Genomic DNA, 19,788 nt, shown 5'->3' on the forward strand with positions numbered 1-19,788 from the left:
GTAGAAGACGCTGTATTTCAGCTGTGTTTGTTTGCAGTACAAATGTGGGACTCTCTCTGCAGGGGACTCGGTCCAAGGCACAAAGGCATGCAAGGGAGGTAACAGGGGGTGAGTCTAAAATTAAATACCCGTTCTCTCATATTACTAAACCACATATTTTAAATCTACAAACCCACATCAGACACAAAACACACCTTGCTGTAAAATGTTCATTTGACCACAGCCAGAAACAGCATGTGTTTCTTGTTAGGTTGCTTTCATGGAGGATATGAGGTTAACTCACTCAGAGTATGCAGACACTTTTGAAGATTTACACGCTGTTTCTGTGACTGAACTCCTTCGGTGACATGACACTTTATTGACACTGTCCATAATGTGCTGCCGCACACAGGAGGAAGAGTTTTGATGCCCCAGCTGTCAGGAAACTGCAGCTCGATCCATAGTTGTTCTATATAGAGGATATGGTGACTTTTCTACATCACCACAAGTCCCATTTTGACCATTGTTACATGTGTTTTGTTTGTGTGCGCTGTTGCCCACCAGTGTCCCATGTCTAGCTTCTGGTCACTCACAAAACAAGCATGTGACCTTGTCTGATTTGAGCAGTGTTTTTTATTAGATTAGATAGAATTGGTTGCACTCGGAGGATCAGGCAAAATAACACCCGTAACAGGACACAACTTGTTTACAGCTTACATTCTCACAAGACGCACACAATCACTCAATCAGTCAATCAAAGTTTATTTATATAGCCCGTAATCACAAGTGTCTCAAAGGGCTGCACAAGCCACAATGACATCCTCGGCTCAGATCCCACATCAGGGCAAGAAAAAACTCAACCCAATGGGAACAACAAGAAACCTTGGAAGGGACCGCAGATATGGGGGACCTCCGCTTTGGGCGACCCGTGCAATGGATGTGAAGTGGATCTAGTTAATAGTGTGAGAGTCCAGACCATAGTGGGGCCAGCAGGGAATCATCTTGAATGGAGACAAGTTAGCAGCGTAGGAACGTCCCCAACTGATGCACAGAGGAGTAGTCCACCCCGAAGTCCAAAGTACCGAAAAGTATCAAAATGATATTGGTAACAGGACAACACTTGTCACTAAAATATAACGTAAAAACGCAGATTACAACCATTGGAATATGTTGTATAGTTAAAGGCTTATGGTCATTTGAAAACATCACTGCACATCATAATGGCAGCTACACTTTCCATCTTAAAGATCTAAAAAAAAATATTTGGGATTGTACTGCGGGCCGGATTGAAAAGCTTAACAGGCTGCATGCGGTCCCTGGGCAGTAATTTGCCCAGGTCTGATCTACGGTCACCTGATAACCTCTCCACGCAGGAGAGGGGGGCAGAGCAGAAAAGAAACGGCAGATCAACTGGTCTAAAAGGGGGTTCTATTTAAAGGCTAGAGTATACAAATGAGTTTTAAGATGGGATTTATGGTTCTACTGAGGTAACATATTTAACTGTTACCGGTGGGGCATTCCAGAGTACTGGAGCCCAAATAGAAAACACTCTAATGCCCGCAGACTTTTTTTGGGCTCTGGGAATCACTAATAAGCTGGAGTTCTTAGAATGCAGATTTCTTGCCAGGACATATGGTACAAAACAATCAGCAAGATAGGATGGAGCTAGACCGTTTAGTATGAGTCACGAGTGTTCAGCCATCAGAAAGCAAAGAGGACATTACTGCAGGTTTCAGCCTATTTGACCATCAAGGACAAAGGAGGGGGAAAACTTGTGTTTCTGTGATCAGTATTTAGAGGCCAGTAAATCCTAGAGGCTAAAGTAGGGGTTTCAAACTTAATTAACTGGTGGTCAAGTTGTGGTGAAGCTAGGCCACAGGAGGTATTCACTTTAGAATCACGTTTTAACAACGTGACTAAATTGAGTTTGAGTTTATTGATAACTTGTCAAAATTGATAACTACTTCTATCAACAGCTATGGTGGACTGTAAGACATTATTATAAATGTAAAATGTAATTGAATTTCATATTTTGACACTGATGCGTTCCCCGGGAAATGGTCAGAGACAATTCCGCTTGCTTATAGGAAGTCGTTCTTTGTGTTAACCAATGTGTGTTTTTTTGGTTGTTTTTTATGTCTTTGAACAGTTATCTTAATTGCAGTTCATTCTAGTGGGATTTAAGATAAAATAATTACACTAAACTTTGAGTTTAACTAGAGTGCAATGAAATACGGGACCCAGAGCTGCCCCGAGTTTGACAACCCTGGCCTAAAGAATGGTCAGGGATCTCAAGAGTCAGATACTTTTTTGGGATGTTTTAAGAATGAGTCACAGTCAAATTTAAAATGGTCTGGTCTGGGTTAAAGTATGTGAAGATGAAAATAATACTACACAGATATCGTTTAGTATTACCGGATTAACCCTGGCAGGACTATGGTCTATTTAAAAAAAAGTTAACAGTCACAGAGCTTCTTATAGCAACATTTACAAAAACAAGTCAATATAGTCTCAAAATGCCGCATACAGTAAAAATAAGCAGCATCCATCCATTATCTACCCCTTGTCCCTTTTGGGGTCTAAGGGTCGGGGACTGAAGCCTATTCCATCTGCACTTGGGCGGATGGAATCACAGAGCCAATAAAAACAAACAGACAATCACACACTAAGGCTCAGCATTCTCTATGTATTTTTACATTTTGTAAAAAGGCAAATAATGTTGTTCTACATAACATATATTTAAAGTCAAAGCTTTTTATTATTTTGTTATTATGAGTATTTTCAAAACCTTTTTATCTTTACATGTACCGATGTTTTGTTTAATGTGTTCAATGGTGTGCAGCACACCAATAAAAAAAAAAAACAAACACAAACAAAAACAAAAAAACAAGCTGTGGGCCATGAATGGCTGCACTTTGTAACACCCTTGATCCAAATTACTGTATTTTTCGGGCTGTAAGGCGCACTTTAAATCCTTTCATTTTCTCAAAAATTGACAGGGCGCCTTACAACCCGGCCTAATGTATTGAATAATTCTGGTTGTGCTTACCGACCTCGAAACAATTTTATTTGGTACTTGGTGTAATGATAAGTGTGACCAGTAGATGGTAGTCACACATAAGAGATACGTGTAGACTGCTAAATGACGTCAATAAACAACACCGAAACTTTAAATGTTTCATTGAAAATAAAGAACATTACACACGGCACTGTTTTAGTATGACTTTGAAGCCACCCCGCTTGATGGCTTGTCGGCCCATTACAGCTACTGTAGTCAGAGATATAAGTATTATTACGGTGTGTGTATAAGGACCGCAAAATGTCACAAATTAGCAGTCATATTATCTGGCGTTTTGTTTCACATTATTATGAAAAAACAACTTTTCTTACCTTCTGGTACCTGCTGATGTTTATTTGAGGTCTGGATAAGTCCAAAAAATGTGCGCTTGTTCGCCACTGTAGTCTGCGCCGATAACGTAGTCGATAAGCTTCCTGTTTTTCACTATCTTCTTGATAAGGGACATTCGCCCTCTGCTGTTGCCATTTCTAATATAAAGTAGAGTAAAGTTTTAACTTATATCACGCTATGGAAGCACTAAAAACTACCAGTGTAGTGGGTTTACATAAATCACCCGCAGGTCTTTAGTTATTAGAGAGTTCCGGTCGGACAGTTTTTCACATTTCCAGCGTTGTTGCACTAGTGAGCCAAGGTTGAAAAGATGCTGCTCCGTGGTAGATTTAAGTAAAGTTGGTTTATCTGTCTATCTGTGTTGGCCCTGCGATGAGATGGCGACTTGTCCAGGGTGTACCCTGCCTTCCGCCCGATTGTAGCTGGGATAGGCGCCAGCGCCCCCCGTGACCCCGAAAGGGAATAAGCGGTAGAAAATGGATGGATGGATGGGTTTATCATTAAAGTAGTTAGGTCAATGTTTTGACAGTTCTTCCACTCCCGTCCTTGCACGCTACACCGCTACGACAAAGATGGCAGGGAGAAAACGCTGCTGAAGGTGGGCCACGTAAATAAGACCGCCCACAAAAAGGCGCATCCTGAAGCGACTGTCAGAAAGCGACTTGAAGATGATCTGTAAAATTTTGACCAAGGAACCACCATTACAATACATAAATGTTTTCAATTTAGAAAAAAAAAATGATAATATGACCTTTTGATGTGCCTTATAATCCGGTGCACGTTTTGTATTAAAAAAAAAGACTTGAATAGACCGGCTCATGGGCAGTGACCTTATAATGCGGTGTGCCCAATGGTCCAGAAAATACGGTAAAGACAAAACATTTAAGAGATCAATTGGATTTTGCCTTAATTATACTGGCTTCATTTATTTTGTCTGTAAAACAACATTGTCAAAAATCTGAATTGTTTTATTTTTATTTTCTTTCCGGTGTAATAAAAAAATATATATATTTTTTATCAAACGGTAATACATCACATTATATCAACATAAAGTTATTGATAATTGTTGAGATCGGTAGGTCGTGAATTGAAACACCGGCCGAGTCATACCAAAGACTATAAAAAATGGGACCCGTTACCTATCTGCTTGGCACTCAGCATCAAGGGTTGGATTTGGGGGTTAAATCACCCAAAAATATTCCTAATATGTTTATTTATTATTGTATATAACTTTTTAACTATTAAAAAAAAAGTATCCTGATTAAAAAAAATGTTTCCTCCAGTTTGCGGTTATTGTAAGGCATATTTTCATCGAAAATGCATTTTTTTAACAGCGTGTTCTAAAAACATAAATACATTAATAAAATGACTTCTGGGTGCATTATATTGATCAACTAATTCAGATATGGATGTTTATTTGGCACTCAGAATCAAGGGTTGGAATTGGGTGTTAAATCACCAAAAAATATTCCTAATATGTTTATTTATTACTATATATAACTTTTTAACTATTTTAAAAAAAGTGTCATAATTAAAAAAAAATGTTTCATCCAGTTTGTGGTTATTATAAGCCATAATTTCATCAAAAATGCATTTTTCAACAGATTGTACTAAAAACATAAATACATTTAAAAAAAAAGACATTAAAAAAAAAGACTTCTGGATGTATTATATTGATCAACTATTTCCGAATTGGATGTTTATTTGGCACTCAGAATCAAGGGTTGGAATTGGGTGTTAAATCACCAAGAAATATTCCTAACATGTTTATTTATTACGCTATATAACTTTTTAACTATTTAAAAAGAAAAGTATCATAATTAAAAAAAATGTGTCCTCCAGTTTGTGGTTATTATAAGGCATATGTTCATGGAAAATGCATTTTTTTAACAGCGTGTTCTAAAAACATAAATACATTAATAAAAATGACGTCTGGATGTATTATATTGATCAACTAATTCCGAAATGGATGTTTATTTGGCACTCAGCATTAAGGGTTGGAATTGGGGGGTAAATCACCAAAATGATTCCTGAGCGCAGCCACCGCTGCTGCTCACTGCTCCCCTCACCTCCCAGGTTGTGGAACAAGGGGATGGGTCAAATGCAGAGGGTAATTTCACCACACCTAGTGTGTTTGTGACTATCAGTAGTACTTTAACTTTATATCAATTACATTATGTTATTAAAGGCCTACTAAAATGGGATTTTCTTATTTAAACGGGGATAGCAGGTCCATTCTATGTGTCATACTTGGTCATTTCGTGATATTGCCATATTTTTGCTGAAAGGATTTAGTAGAGAACATCGACGACAAAGTTTGCAACTTTTGGTGCTGATAAAAAAGCCTTGCCTGTACCAAAAATTGCAGACGTTGACGTCACAAGGGTGAGGGCTCCTCACGTCCTCACATTGTTTATAATGGGAGCCTCCAGCAGCAAGAGCAATTCGGACCAAGAAAACGACAATTTCCCCATTAATTTGAGCGACAATGAAAGATTTGTGGATGATGATATTGATAGCGAAGGACTAGAAAAAAAAATAAATAAAAAAAAGTAAAAAAAAAAAAAGGGCGATTGCATTGGGACAGATTCAGATGTTTTTAGACACATTTACTAGGATAATTCTGGGAAATCCCTTATCTTTCTATTGTGTTGCTAGTTTTTTAGTGAGATTAAATAGTACCTGATAGTTGGAGGGGTGTGTCCACGGGTGTCTTGATGGAAATCGACGGCAGATACAAGGAACGCGCAAACTCCACAGATCTCCGGTAAGAGGCAGCATTTTACCACAATTTTCTCACCGAAACCTGCCGATTGACAAGTGGTCGGGAACCATGTTCACTTGACCGCTCTAATCCATAGTAAAGCTTCACCTCCAGGAATTTTAAACAAGGAATCACCGTGTGCTTGTGTGGCTAAAAGCTAAAGCTTCCCAACTCTATCTTTCTACTTTGACTTCTCCATTATTAAATGAACACATTGCAAAACATTCAGCAACACAGATGTCCAGAAATACGGTTTAATTGCGTGATGAAAAGAGACGACTTTTAGCCGCTAATGGTGCTGCGCTGATATGTCCTGACAGTCCGTGACGTCACGCATCATCATACCGCGACGTTTTCAACAGGAAACTCAGCGGGAAATTTAAAGGCCTACTGAAACCCACTACTACCCACCACGCAGTCTGATAGTTTATATATCAATGATGAAATATTAACATTGCAACACATATCTATACGGCCTTTTTAGTTTATCCATCCATCCATCCATCATCTTCTGCTTATCCGAGGTCGGGTCGCGGGGGCAACAGCCTAAGCAGGGAAACCCAGACTTCCCTCTCCCCAGCCACTTCGTCTAGCTCTTCCCGGGGGATCCCGAGGCGTTCCCAGGCCAGCCGGGAGACATAGTCTTCCCAACGTGTCCTGGGTCTTCCCCGTGGCCTCCTACCGGTTGGACGTGCCCTAAACACCTCCCTAGGGAGGCGTTCGGGTGGCATCCTGACCAGATGCCCGAACCACCTCATCTGGCTCCTCTCGATGTGAAGGAGCAGCGGCTTTACTTTGAGTCCCTCCCGGATGGCAGAGCTTCTCACCCTATCTCTAAGGGAGAGCCCCGCCACACGGCGGAGGAAACTCATTTCGGCCGCTTGTACCCGTGATCTTATCCTTTCGGTCATGACCCAAAGCTCATGACCATAGGTGAGGATGGGAACGTAGATCGACTGGTAAATTGAGAGCTTTGCCTTCCGGCTCAGCTCCTTCTTCACCACAACGGATCGGTACAACGTCCGCATTACTGAAGACGCCGCACCAATCCGCCTGTCGATCTCACGATCCACGTCTTTTTGACGTCCTTTTTAGTTTACTTAATTGCAATTTGAAATTTCCCGGGAGTTTCGTTTTGAAAATGTTGTGTAATGATGACGTGTACACAGGCGCGTCACTAGACCTAATACTGTACTGGGGCACACCTGGGGCACAAATAATTCATGTGAGCGTGCAAAGCGCGCGAGCAAAAACATTTTTAGCACTTATTTATCATAAAAAATACATAAATAGTGCTTTAAACTATGAAATCATATCAGATTATGTTGTATGGATCTTTGATTAACCACCTGATATTAACTAATGCATTTGACCTACTTGTGCACTTTTTTACTCCAGACTTCTAAACTGCTACTGGTAAATGCGAAAAGGCAGAGCAATGAATCTTTTTGAAATATTTATTGCAGTAATCATCTGCAAATTTAACATCTACAAAAGTAAAACAAAAAATAAAGCACCCCTACATCTCTGGGTTCTTTTATATTATTTAATTTCCATTTATGGCAATGTGGCTAATCCTATTTCAGATACACAAAACTATAAAATATACACAAAACAATAAAGCCACAGTAGTAGAATAAATGAACAACTGTTGTGTGTTTGTTCAGGGAATCATTTTCTGAGAAGTAAACTGTGACGTCTCCTTTTCATTTTTGCAAAGTGGTCAATCACTCTGGACAGACATGGAAATATTACAGTAACTGTTATACAGTTGACCAGTGGTTCCCAACTGCTGGGTCGTGACATAAAAGTGGATTGTGTGTCATTTTCAGTGAGTCGCAGTCAGATGTGTGCATGAAGAAAAAAAAAGTTTAGGGAGAAAAAAATCAAATTGTGGCAACAAAAAACTGATATTTTTAGCCATTTTTCTAGTGACTATTAGTGGGTATTTTAGCAAAAGGCAAACCGACTAACAAGTTGGAGGAGGACTCAGGACAGACATGGAAATATATTTTTTAAAAATCTAAATGGGGCAATAAAACCCGATATTTTCAGCCATCTTTCTGAAAACAAATACAGAAATGTTACTATTTTTTCTGGAAACAAAACCAGATGCTTTAGCTGTAACCATTTTTCTGGTGACAAAACAAGACTATTTTAGTCAAAGTCACACCGATTAACAAGACAAGTCTACTGTGCTATTTTTCTGTGAAATAAACTTGAATGATTTAAAAATTTGGCTCACGACTTGATGATATGGAAACATGTTTTTCTTCCTGAAGATAAACCATTTGAGAAGCACTCAACTCACACATGCTTACTCCAAATCATCATTGATGCAGAACCAGCAGACAATAACCAACATTATGTTTCATGTTGATTGGAAATTCCCCCGACAGCTCGTACAGCAAATGAATATGTTTGTCTTGGTACAAGGAATAACGTTAGCTAACTTAGCATCAACTTAAGACAATGATGTTGCCTAGCTAGCTAGGACTTCACTTACATCTCTCATTCCTTCTGCTTCTTCCGTGCTGCGGGCGAATAACTTTCTGATATCCATCTAGGAGTTACAGTTTGAGTCAAATCAAAATAATATAATTAACAAATTGTTGTTGGCTAACGTTACCTACCTCACGCAGTGATTCTCATCCTCTCTCTCTCTCTCTCTCTCTCTCTCAACCGAAGTCTCGATCAACACGTGAATAAATTACCATATTAATTAGCCATGTGCTCATTGTTTCGTGGAGTGAATACAGTAGCAATCAACTACTATACTAAGTAGTATGTGCGCTGTTGTCTATGTTATGTAGACTTAAAACTCTGAAGCATTTTTTTTTATTGGTGAAATTTTTACTGGGGCACTCCAGATCAACACTGGGGCACGTGCCCCTGTGAAATCTGTCTGGCGATGCCCCTGTGTGTACGCAAGACGTCACAGGTTTTTAGGAAGTAGGAGCACTGCACACACACAGCTAAAAGTCGTCTCCTTTAATGGCATAATTAAACAGTATTTTGGACATCTGTGTTGCTGAATCTTTTGCAATTTGTTCAATTAATATTGGAGAAGTCAAAGAATAAAGATGGAGTTGGGAAGCTTTAGCCTTTAGCCACACAAACACACAGTGATTCCTTGTTTAAAATTCCTGGAGGTGAACCTTTACTATGGATCAGAGCGCGGTCAAGCGAACATGGATCCCGACGGAATGTCAACCGGCAGGTTCCGGGGAGAAAATTGCGGTTAAAAAGTCGCTCCTTACCGGAGATTAGCTAAGCTTGTGCCGTCCATAGCTGCCGTCGACTCCCCTGAGACACTGCGCGTCGAGACATCTGTGGAGACACACCTCCGACTATCAGGTACTATTTAACTCACTAAAACACTAGCAACACAATAGAAAGATAAGGGATTTCCCAGAATTATCCTAGTAAATGTGTCTAAAAACATCAGAATCCGTCCCAGTGCAATCGCATTTTTTTTTTTACTTGTTTCTATTTTCTTTTTTTTTTCTAGTCCCTCGCTATCAATATCCTCAAACACGAATCTTTCATCCTCGCTCAAATTAATGGGGAAATTGTCGTTTTCTCGGTCCGGATAGCACTTTTTGTTGGAGGCTCTCATTAAAAACAATGTGAACATGTGAGGAGCCATCAAACATGTGACGTCATCGTCTGCGACTTCCGGTAGAGGCAGGGCTTTTCTCTTTGCACCGAAAGTTGCGAACTTTATCGTCCATGTTCTCTACTAAATTCCTTTCAGCAAAAATATGGCACTATCGCGAAATGATCAAGTATGACACATAGAATTGACCCGCTATCCTCGTTTAAATAAGAAAATCTAATTTCAGTAGGCCTTCAAACTAGGTAAATAAATTGTATTAGTTTCCACATAACCATTACACTACTTTATCTGCCTCTCCTGGCATGGTGCGGGGTGACGCTGTCCTCGTGCTGATGTCATGTCGTACCTTTGTTCCTCATCACAGCAGAGGGCATAGAGATTTGAGATAAGTGATGTGCTCTATAGCAGGCGGCTCTCCCCCTTCTTTTCCCGTCCCTTCATGGCATTGCCTTACTGCAGGTCAGCAATTCTCACACACATTGTTTATTGTGACACACATTCTACGCATATTTTGCCAGTCGCCCCCCCCACACAAGAATGCATGCACACAATTAGACAGGGAGGGGGGGGGGTTCTCCATCAAGGCCTGCCCCCTACACACTCATACCAACTGGAAAGTGCTGTGTGCACTCCTACATTGACTGGGCAGGAGAGAGAGAGAGAGAGAGAGAGAGAGGCTAGTGGGTGGAGGTGGATGGAGACAGAAAGAGACGGTGGGACTGCGGAGTAAAAGCCAGACCGGAGGAGATGCAGCTTGTAAAGAAGGGACACTCAACATTGACTGGTGAGAGGAGAGAAAGAACGAGTGAGCGGGATAAGTGCGGACATAGGAAGGGGATGCTGGCCTGTCCAACACAGGGAGGAAGAGTGTGAGTTGTTGTTCCACGGGCAGAAGGGAACTGATGGGATGGCACTGATCCCCGGGAGCTGCAGCCTCCTGGGCCAAATGGCGTCTTGTTGCTGCAGACCGCTGCTTAACTCCTCCTGCTGTGGACCCCTCATCAAATTCTGCCTCTCCTCCTTCACAGGTCGGTCCCCAAGCCGCCCGCCCCTTGCTGCCTCAGCACTGTCATGACTAGTAGTGCAGCGTAGCTCAATGTGCATCATGGGTAACACACTAAGTCAAGAAGGTAACACTGCGTGTTCCCGTGTTGAAGAAAGCATGTGGGTGTTGCAAGCCTGACCCCAGCGCTCCTGTCTTTTGTGTCCGAGGGTGGAAGAGAATGGGCGCTTGTCCTCTCTGACATCATGTCATGTTGCATTGTTCGGCCAAGTTGTGCGCTCTATTGTTCCGTTTTGAATGCTTGGCAGGATGCATTAGAACTGACACAGCATGTTGAGAAAGAAGCAAAGTGCAGCGTGTTTTGTTAGTTGTGTGTCTATAAAAATAAATGTGTGCACGCTCAGGACTGAGGTGCTTTGGAGGATTATCTGACATCACCTTGTGTGTTGTGTGTGTGTGTGTGTCTTTGCCAAGCCCGTGCGTGCACAGTGCCATCCTAAGACCCTTTACTAACTTTGTGTATTTGGACTCCCCTGCCCGTCTGTCTCCTGGCTAGGTAGCAACATGGTGCGTTTATATGAAAACTTTGAAAAATGTGATTCCTCCAGCACTGATTTGTTCCCCTTCACAGACATCTCTCCTGCTGAGCTGGATGCCCTGTGGAGGGAGCTACCGTACACTCTCGGGGGGACCAATGACCACTTTTCAGGAAATGACATCATGACGGAAGGTGCAGAACTAATTGCATGTTGCGTATGACCTAATCAATTTAAAACATATATGTAATGTGTTGCACTTCTTCCCTTCTCTGGGGTACAAACTTTAGCATCCACCTCACTCTCAGACAACATAATACATGCATCACTCCAGCACAGACTGATTTTTCCTACTTCTTAGGGTCTTTTTTTTGTTTTGTTACAATGGAACCTTTGAAATTGAACTCACTGAATTCCGTGACACTAATTAACATTACTTTAAGTCAGGGGTACCCAAACTTTTTGACTCGGGGGCCGCCTTGGGTTAAAAAAATGTAGCCGGGCTATATATATATATATATATATATATATATATATATATATATATATATATATATTTATTAGGGCTGTGAATCTTTGGGTGTCCCACGATTCGATTCAATAACGATTCTTGGGTTCACGATTCGATAATATATCGATTTTTTCGATTCGATTCTCGATTCAAAAACGATATTTTTCCGATTCAAAACGATTCTGTATTCATTCAATACATAGGATTTCAGCAGGATCCACCCCAGTCTGCTGACATGCTAGCAGAGTAGTAAATAAAAAAATAAAAAAAAACTTTTATAATTGTAAAGGACAATGTTTTATCAACTGATTGCAATGATGTAAATTTGTTTTAACTATTAAACGAACCAAAAAAATGACTTATTTTATCTTTGTGAAAACATTGGACACAGTGTGTTGTCAAGCTTATGAGATGCGATGCAAGTGTAAGCGACTGACACTATTGTTATTTTTTATTATTTTTATAAATGTCTAATGATAATGTCAGTGAGGGATTTTTAATCACTGCTATGCTGAAATTATAACTAATATTGATACTGTTGTTGATAATATTTATTTTTGTTTCATTACTTTTGGTTTGTTGTGTGTCGTGCTTGTCTCCTCTCAATTGCTCTGTTTATTGCAGTTCTGAGTGTTGCTGGGTCAGGTTTGGTTTTGGAATTGGATTGCATTGTTATGGTATTACTGTGTAGTGGTTTGTTGGATTGATTAAAAAAATAAAGAAATAAATAAATAAAATAAAATAAATACAAAAATAAATAAATACAATTAAAAAAAAATGAGAATCGATTCTGAATCGCACAACGATTCGATTCGTATTCGAATCGATTTTTTATCACACCCCTATAAATATATATATATATGTTATACATATATATGATACATACATATATACATTATATATTCCTTGCACACTAGTTGACTGAAAGAGCGCACACTTTGCCGATGATGTCACGTTAAATAACATTATACACCCCTGCTAGCACCAAGCCCCCCCCTCCCCCAACCCAACCCCGCCCACCTCAACCGACGCACGGAGTTTGGTGCTAGCGAGGGTGTATAATGTAGCCAGGAATAGTTAGGGATGCATGGGATTCTGGGTAATAATTCTGTTGAGTTTATTCTGTGTTACAGTGAGAATGTTCTCTCGAAATGTGTTTGTCATTCTTGTTTGGTGTGGGTTCACAGTGTGGCGCATATTAGTAAGAGTGTTAAAGTTGTTTATATCACAACCTTCAGTGTGACCTGTGTGGCTGTTGAACAACTATGCCTTGCAGTCGTGTATTTGTATCTGCGGAAGCAGCATACAACATGTTACTGGGCTGGCAAGATGTTTGTACATGCTGTAGAAGGCGTCAAAGGCAGTGCCTTCACAGCATGCCCTTATTACTGATATCTGGGTGAAATTCAGCAGATATTCGTGAGAATAGTTGCTTTGAGAATCCGGGAACCTCCTGGAAAAGTTGGCAAATGTAATGCTATCAAGCGGCATACATATAAAACTTGCGGGCTGCGCTAACATTAAATGTTCTTATCAAGGTGCAAACCGCGTGTCTGAGACCCCTGGTTTATACATAGCACAAAGCAAAAAAAAACAAAACATATTTTATGCAGTGTTATTTCATTTTAAATTTCAAAAGAGTTTTGTGGCTCCCATTGTTTTCTTTATTTTGTAAAATGGGTCAAAATTGCTCTTTGAGTGGTAAAGGTTGCCGACCCCTGTCCTAGATTCTCAAAAAAAGCAGGATTGACTACACACCGTGAGTATTTGCGGATCGACGGTTTCTTGATGTGATGAGTTCTTTGGTACAATAATGCATGGGTGGATCAACAGGCAGATTTTGTATTGCGTACGGTAGTGGATGGGGAGCCAGTTGAGTTTCCGGAGAATAGGGGTAATGTGTTCATACTTGCGGACCCTCATCACAATCCTGGCAGGACTGTTGTGGATGTGTTGATGTTTTTGAAGGCTCCTTTGAGGGATCCCGATTAGGAGTGCATTGCAGTAATCGAGCCTGGTAGAGACAAAGGGGTCTGGACCAGCTTTTCAGCATCAATGGGCGGAGTTTAGCAATATTCCTGAGGTGAATAAATTCAATTTTGCAGAGGTGATGGACATGGGTATGAAATGACAGATGAGGGTCAAATTTGACTCCCAGATTTGTAACAAAGGGGGAGCGGGTAATGGAGTGGCCAGAAAAAGTGATGCAGTTTAAAGGATAGAAGTGGAGTTGGTGAGCAGTGCCAATTTGGATGGCTTCCGTTTTTTGTTTAGTTGGAGAAAGTTGGAAATCCACACCTCTATCTCCTCCAGACAGGAGATGAGCGCTGATGGGGATACTGGGTCCAATCTCACATAGAGCTGTGTATCATCAGCAGAGCAGTTGAACGAGACTCAATGCTTTCTGATGATGTGACCCAGGGGGAGCATGTAGATTTTAAAGAGGGTCGGACCCACAGGTGATGGTATGAGGGAGTGATTTAGCGTCCCCCTGGGCCTGCACATACTCAGCCCTATCTGTGAGATAAGATTTGAACCAATCCAGAGCTGTGCCAGAAAATCCAACAATGTGCTGGAGATAATGCACAGGAGTATTATGGTCAATACTCCTTAAGGTAGCATTAAGGTCCAGGTGGCAATTGGTGACTCTGACCAGAGCTGTTTGTACTATGCATGAGGCCCTGAAACCCGACGGGAATTTTTAACAGCTACTGAACTTGGAACACCCCATTTTGGAACCTCGATGTACAAACTTAATTGGTTCTTGAACATGGTTCTTAAACCAAAAAGTTTTTTTTAGTGAAGTAGAGTTCCCTATAAGAATCAATGAAAACATGAATAATTGGTTCTAACCTTGATAAACGTTTTTGAGTAAAAAACCTATACACTTTAAAGACACTGTGATGTATAAATATTCTATATACTGTATATATACACATACATACATATATATATACACAAATACATACATGCAAACATATACACACACACGTATATATACACACACACACATATATATATATATATATACATATATATATATATATATATATGCACACATATATATATATATATATATATATATATATATATATATATATATATATATATATATATATATATATATATATATATATATATATATATATATATATATATACACATTTCATCGGCAGGTGAGCTAGCTTCCGGGGTAGGCCGAAATGGTCTCACAAGATGTGTTTTTTCTTTACATTTTGTTCTTAAAAATGGCCTTGCAAATATATGTGTTGCCTTGTCTAATCATAGAAGATGCATACGAGGCGTGTTGGCTGACTTCTTAAGGTTTACTCCACACCGGCATGTCTTCATTAAACCTGAATGGGGCTGCTGCGCATGCTTCCCACTACTGTGGCATGCTGGGTAATGGAGTTCTTATGTGGCCTGGCTCATACATCACTGATCTGCCTTAAGCCATCTAGAAGGCCTTACTGACAACAACTTGTGTTCTTTTTGGCTATGGCAACTCTGTCATTGCATGTCCCCGTTCACTTGGAGTGCACGGACGCCAGCTGAAGGCTCTAGGCCGGGGGTCGGCAACCAGCGGCTCTCGAGCCGCATGCGCCTCTTTAGCGCCGCCCTAGTGGCTCTCTGGAGCGTTTTCAAAAATGTATGAAAAATGGAAAAAGATGAGAGAAAAAAAAATATTAAAAATATATTTTTTGTTTTAATATAGTTTCTGTAGGAGGACAAACATGACACAAACCTCCCTAAGTGTTATAAAGCACACTGTTTGTAATAAACATGCTTCACTTATTCGAGTATTTGGCGAGCGCCGTTTTATCCTACTCATTTTGGCGGTCCTTGAACTTACCGTAGTTTGTTTAAATTTATAACATACTCCGACTTTCTAAGACGTGTTTAATGCCACTTCTTTTTCCGTCTCATTTTGTCTACCAAACTTTTACCGTTGTGCATGAATGCACAAAGGTGAGTTTTGTTGACGTTATAGACTTGTGTGGAGTGATAATCAGACATATTTGGTCACTGCATGACTGCAAGCTAATCGATGCTAACATGCTATTTAGGCTAGCTGTATGTACATATTGCATCATTATGCCTCATTTGTAGCTATATTTGAGCTCATTTGGTTTCCTTTAAGTCCTTTTAATTTAATTTATATCTCATGACCCACTATCTGTATGTAATATGGCTTTTATTTTATTGTGGCTCCAGACATATTTGTTTTTGTATTTTTGGTCCAATATGGCTCTTTCAACATTTTAGGTTGCCAACCCCTGCTCTAGGCGGATTTGGTACAGCATGGCAACATAAGCTAGCTGAATTCTGATTGGATAAAAACTCTATAACCTCAAAACAACAGCGCTGGAAGGAGTATAATATGACATGAAGAGAGTATGAATACTTGTATATATTTTGGGAAAGTAAATAAAATATTACTTTTTACTTTTATCTTTAATTATGATCATGATTTCTGGTTATGTTAGGCCAGCAGAGAAGGCCTTGCTGGCCCTGGCGGCACACCACTGCGAAATACAATCAATCATCAATCAATCAATGTTTATTTATGTAGCCATAAATCACAAGTGTCTCAAAGGGCTGCACAAGCCACAACAACATCCGCGGTTCAGCGCCCACATAAGGGCGGTGGGTTGTCGATGAGAATGACTATGAGAAACCTTTGAGAGTACTGCAAATGTGGGTAACCCTTCCCCCCACCCCTCTAGGGGAGACCGGATGCAATGGATGTCGAGTGGGTCTGACATAATATTGTGGAAGTACAAATACATTATTTAATGTGACCACCCGTTACAAAGTCACCGTTACAAAGAACATTTAAACTTCTATTTAAAACATTTGTAAAATCCCCACCTGATACAACGTTATTGAAAAAAAGCCCTTTAAAATTTCTAATTCAAGTTTTGCACGGTTGTAAAAAAGTTGCATTCGTAAAAAAAATCCAGCAAAATCCAAAAGGAACTGATAGGCTAAATAAAGGCTAGGACTTCACATTCACACAAACGTATCTTCTTAAAACTGAATGCAGCATACCTTGCATTCTACATCCGGTTCTTCTTCTTTGATCTTTGATCATCATGTGTCATCTATTGACACTTCCAGGATAACCTTTGTGTTGTATTCGCAGCATACTTTGAACAGCACCCTTGATAACTTTCTTGATAGCATTGTTTCCACACCTTCAACTTTATCAGACAAAAGTCCTAAATTAAGTTTGTGGCGCCGGGGGTGTGTCCAGGGTTGTGGTGGGGGCAGGGTCTGGTTGGTGTCAGTAGGTTGTATTCCCCTTGACTTCATGTCCGGCTCATTTGTTATACAAGTCTTGAAGTGGTGGGCCAGCGTCTGTTGACAAAGCGGTATGTGCGGCATTTTGCCATTCTCAAAGAAAAATGAGGAATCATTGCGTTGTTTTAGGCTATTGGAATCGTTGAAATCCCGAAAAGTATTGAAGTTTCTTCAGAGTTCCTCAAGAGGTGATCAAGAGGGGTGAAAGATGTCAAAAATGTGCGCAAGGCAATGAGATAAGTGGCACGCGCTACAGTCCCTCCAAGGGAGCAACGTCGAGAAACACACAAGTTTGCAGTGATCACTTTGTTGAAGGTTTGTTTGATATACCTTTAACGTTTAGTAATTCCCATTTAAAGGCCTACTGAAACCCACTAGTACCGACCACGCAGTCTGACAGTTTATATATCAATGATTAACATTGCAACTCATGCCAATACAGCCTTTTTTAGTTTACTAAATTGCAATTTAAAATTTCCCGAGAGCTTCTTGTTGAAAACGTCGTGGAATGATGACGCGTACGCGTGACGTCACGGACTGTCAGGAAATATTAGCGCTGCACCACTATCGGCTAAAAGTCGTCTGCTTTAATCACATAATTACACAGTATTTTGGACATCTGTGTTGCTGAATCTTTTGCAATTTGTTCATTTAATAATGGAGACTATAAAGAACAATGCTGTTGGTGGAAAGCAGTGGATTGCAGCTGTATTTAGCACCGAGACACAGCCGGTGTTTCTTTGTTTGTTGTGAAGCAGAGCAGTCAAGCGAACATGTTTTCTCTACGTCAACCAGCACTTTTTTGGATGGGGAAATTGTGATATATATCTTATCGGAGACATCAGTGGATTATTCGTCGTCCTGCAGCAGCTGTCAAAAAAGGCAGCTGTGAGCTTGGCTCCTCGGCTTCTCTCTGAGACTTCGTTTTCACCGCAGCCATCCGACCTCGAGGTACAGTATGTCTTTACAATCTTTAAAATCTTACTAAAACACTATTAAAACAATAAGCAGATAAGGGATCTTCCAGAATTGTCCTAGTAAATGTGTCTAATTACATCTGAAACGCTCACACTGCCGCCGCCCGGAGCCGTCACTTTATTTTTTTTTTCTAGTCCTTCACTATCAATATCCTAATTCACGAATCTTTCATCCTCACTCAAATTAAAGGGGAAATTGTCGCTTTCTCGGTCCGAATTGCTCTTACTGCTGGTGGCTCCCATTATAAACAACCTGAATATGTGTGGAGCCCTGCAACTCGTGACGTCACGCGCACATACTTCTGGTAAAGGCAAGGCTTTTCTATTAGCAACCAAAAGTTGCGAACTTTATCGTGGATGTTCTCTACTAAAAACTTTCAGCAAAAATATGGCAATATCGCGAAATGATCAAGTATGACACATAGAATGGACCTGCTATCCCCGTTTAAATAAGAACATCTCTTTTAAGTAGGCCTTTAACACATTGCAAAAAAGTTGGCACGGGGGCATTTTTACCACTGTGTTACATGGCCTTTCCTTTTAACAACACTCAGTAAATGTTTGGGAACTGAGGAGACAAATTTTTGAAACTTTTCAGGTGGAATTATTTCCCATTCTTGTGTGATGTACAGCTTACATTGTACAGGGTCTCCAAGGTGGTATTTTAGGCTTCATAACGCGCCACACATTTTCAATAGGAGACAGGTCTGGACGACAGGTAGGTCATTCTAGTATCCGCACTCTTTTACTATGAAGCCACACTTTTGTAACACGTGGCTTGGCATTGTCTTGCTGAAATAAACAGGGGCGTCTATGAAAAATACGTTGCTCTGATAGCAACATATGTTGCTCCAAAATGTACCTTTCAGCATTAATGGTGCCTTCACAGATGTGTAAGTTACCAATGCGTGATTTCTCCAGATTCTCTGAACCTTTTGATGATTATACGGACCATAGATGGTAAAATCCCTAAATTCCTTGCAATAGCTCATTGAGAAATGTTGTTTTCAAACTGTTGGACAATTTGCTCACGCATTTGTTCACAAAGTGGTGACCCACGCCCCATCCTTGTTTGTGAATGACTGAGCATTTCATGGAAGCTGCTTTTATACCCAATCATGGCACCCACCTGTGGGATGTTACAAATAAGTGTTTGATGAGCATTCCTCTACTTCCTCAGTCTTTTTTGCCACTTGTGCCAGCTTTTTTGTTGCAGGCATCAAATTCCAAATGAGCGAATACTTGCAAAAAATAACAAAAGTTTTCCAATTCAAACATAAAGTATCTTGTCTTTGCAGTCTATCCAATTAAGTATAGGTTGAAAAGCATTTGCAAATCCTGGTATTCTGTTTTATGTATGATTTACACAACGTCCAACCTTACTGGTTTTGGGGTGTGTATTCTCATTTGTATTGTATCTTGTTTCTCAGTTTTTCAAATTTATTTTTGCCACGAGTGTTTCGTAAACCACCAACTCGGCGAGTCAAAATAAAATCAATCAAATATTAAAAAAACCTAAATGAGTTAAGATTTTACCAAAGGCAGCAGTCATAAATGAAGCTTTCAGCACATACACAATGTTGACGTCTATACTTGTATTTTAATAACAGCGGGGAAAACCATGCATTCTCATAACGGTGCAACGACAATAAGGCAACAAACATGGCTGTAGATGAGAAGTTAAAT

General features: G+C 40.1%; 1 protein-coding gene across 10 annotated transcripts in view; it reads left to right on the top strand.

Moving 5' to 3' along the window:
* sh3tc2 (SH3 domain and tetratricopeptide repeats 2) overlaps positions 1-19,788 on the top strand; it is a 59,840-nt gene that overhangs the window by 652 nt on the left and 39,400 nt on the right. The window contains exons 2-4 of one of the 10 annotated variants that reach the window (XM_061901853.1): positions 63-108; positions 10,658-10,799; positions 11,406-11,504. The exons of 1 other annotated variant lie outside the window; for it this stretch is intronic. In XM_061901853.1, coding sequence (XP_061757837.1) covers positions 10,679-10,799; positions 11,406-11,504 — 220 coding nt within the window. In that variant the 5' untranslated portion in view covers positions 63-108; positions 10,658-10,678. Of the gene's footprint in view, positions 1-37; positions 109-10,135; positions 10,902-11,405; positions 11,505-19,788 lie in introns of all 10 variants that reach the window. 8 more of the 10 variants (XM_061901852.1, XM_061901857.1, XM_061901856.1 and 5 more) reach the window with 8 other exon arrangements.

This window comes from Nerophis ophidion, linkage group LG05 (assembly GCF_033978795.1).
Source record: "Nerophis ophidion isolate RoL-2023_Sa linkage group LG05, RoL_Noph_v1.0, whole genome shotgun sequence".
In the NCBI taxonomy this organism is placed as follows: Eukaryota; Metazoa; Chordata; class Actinopteri; order Syngnathiformes; family Syngnathidae; genus Nerophis; species Nerophis ophidion.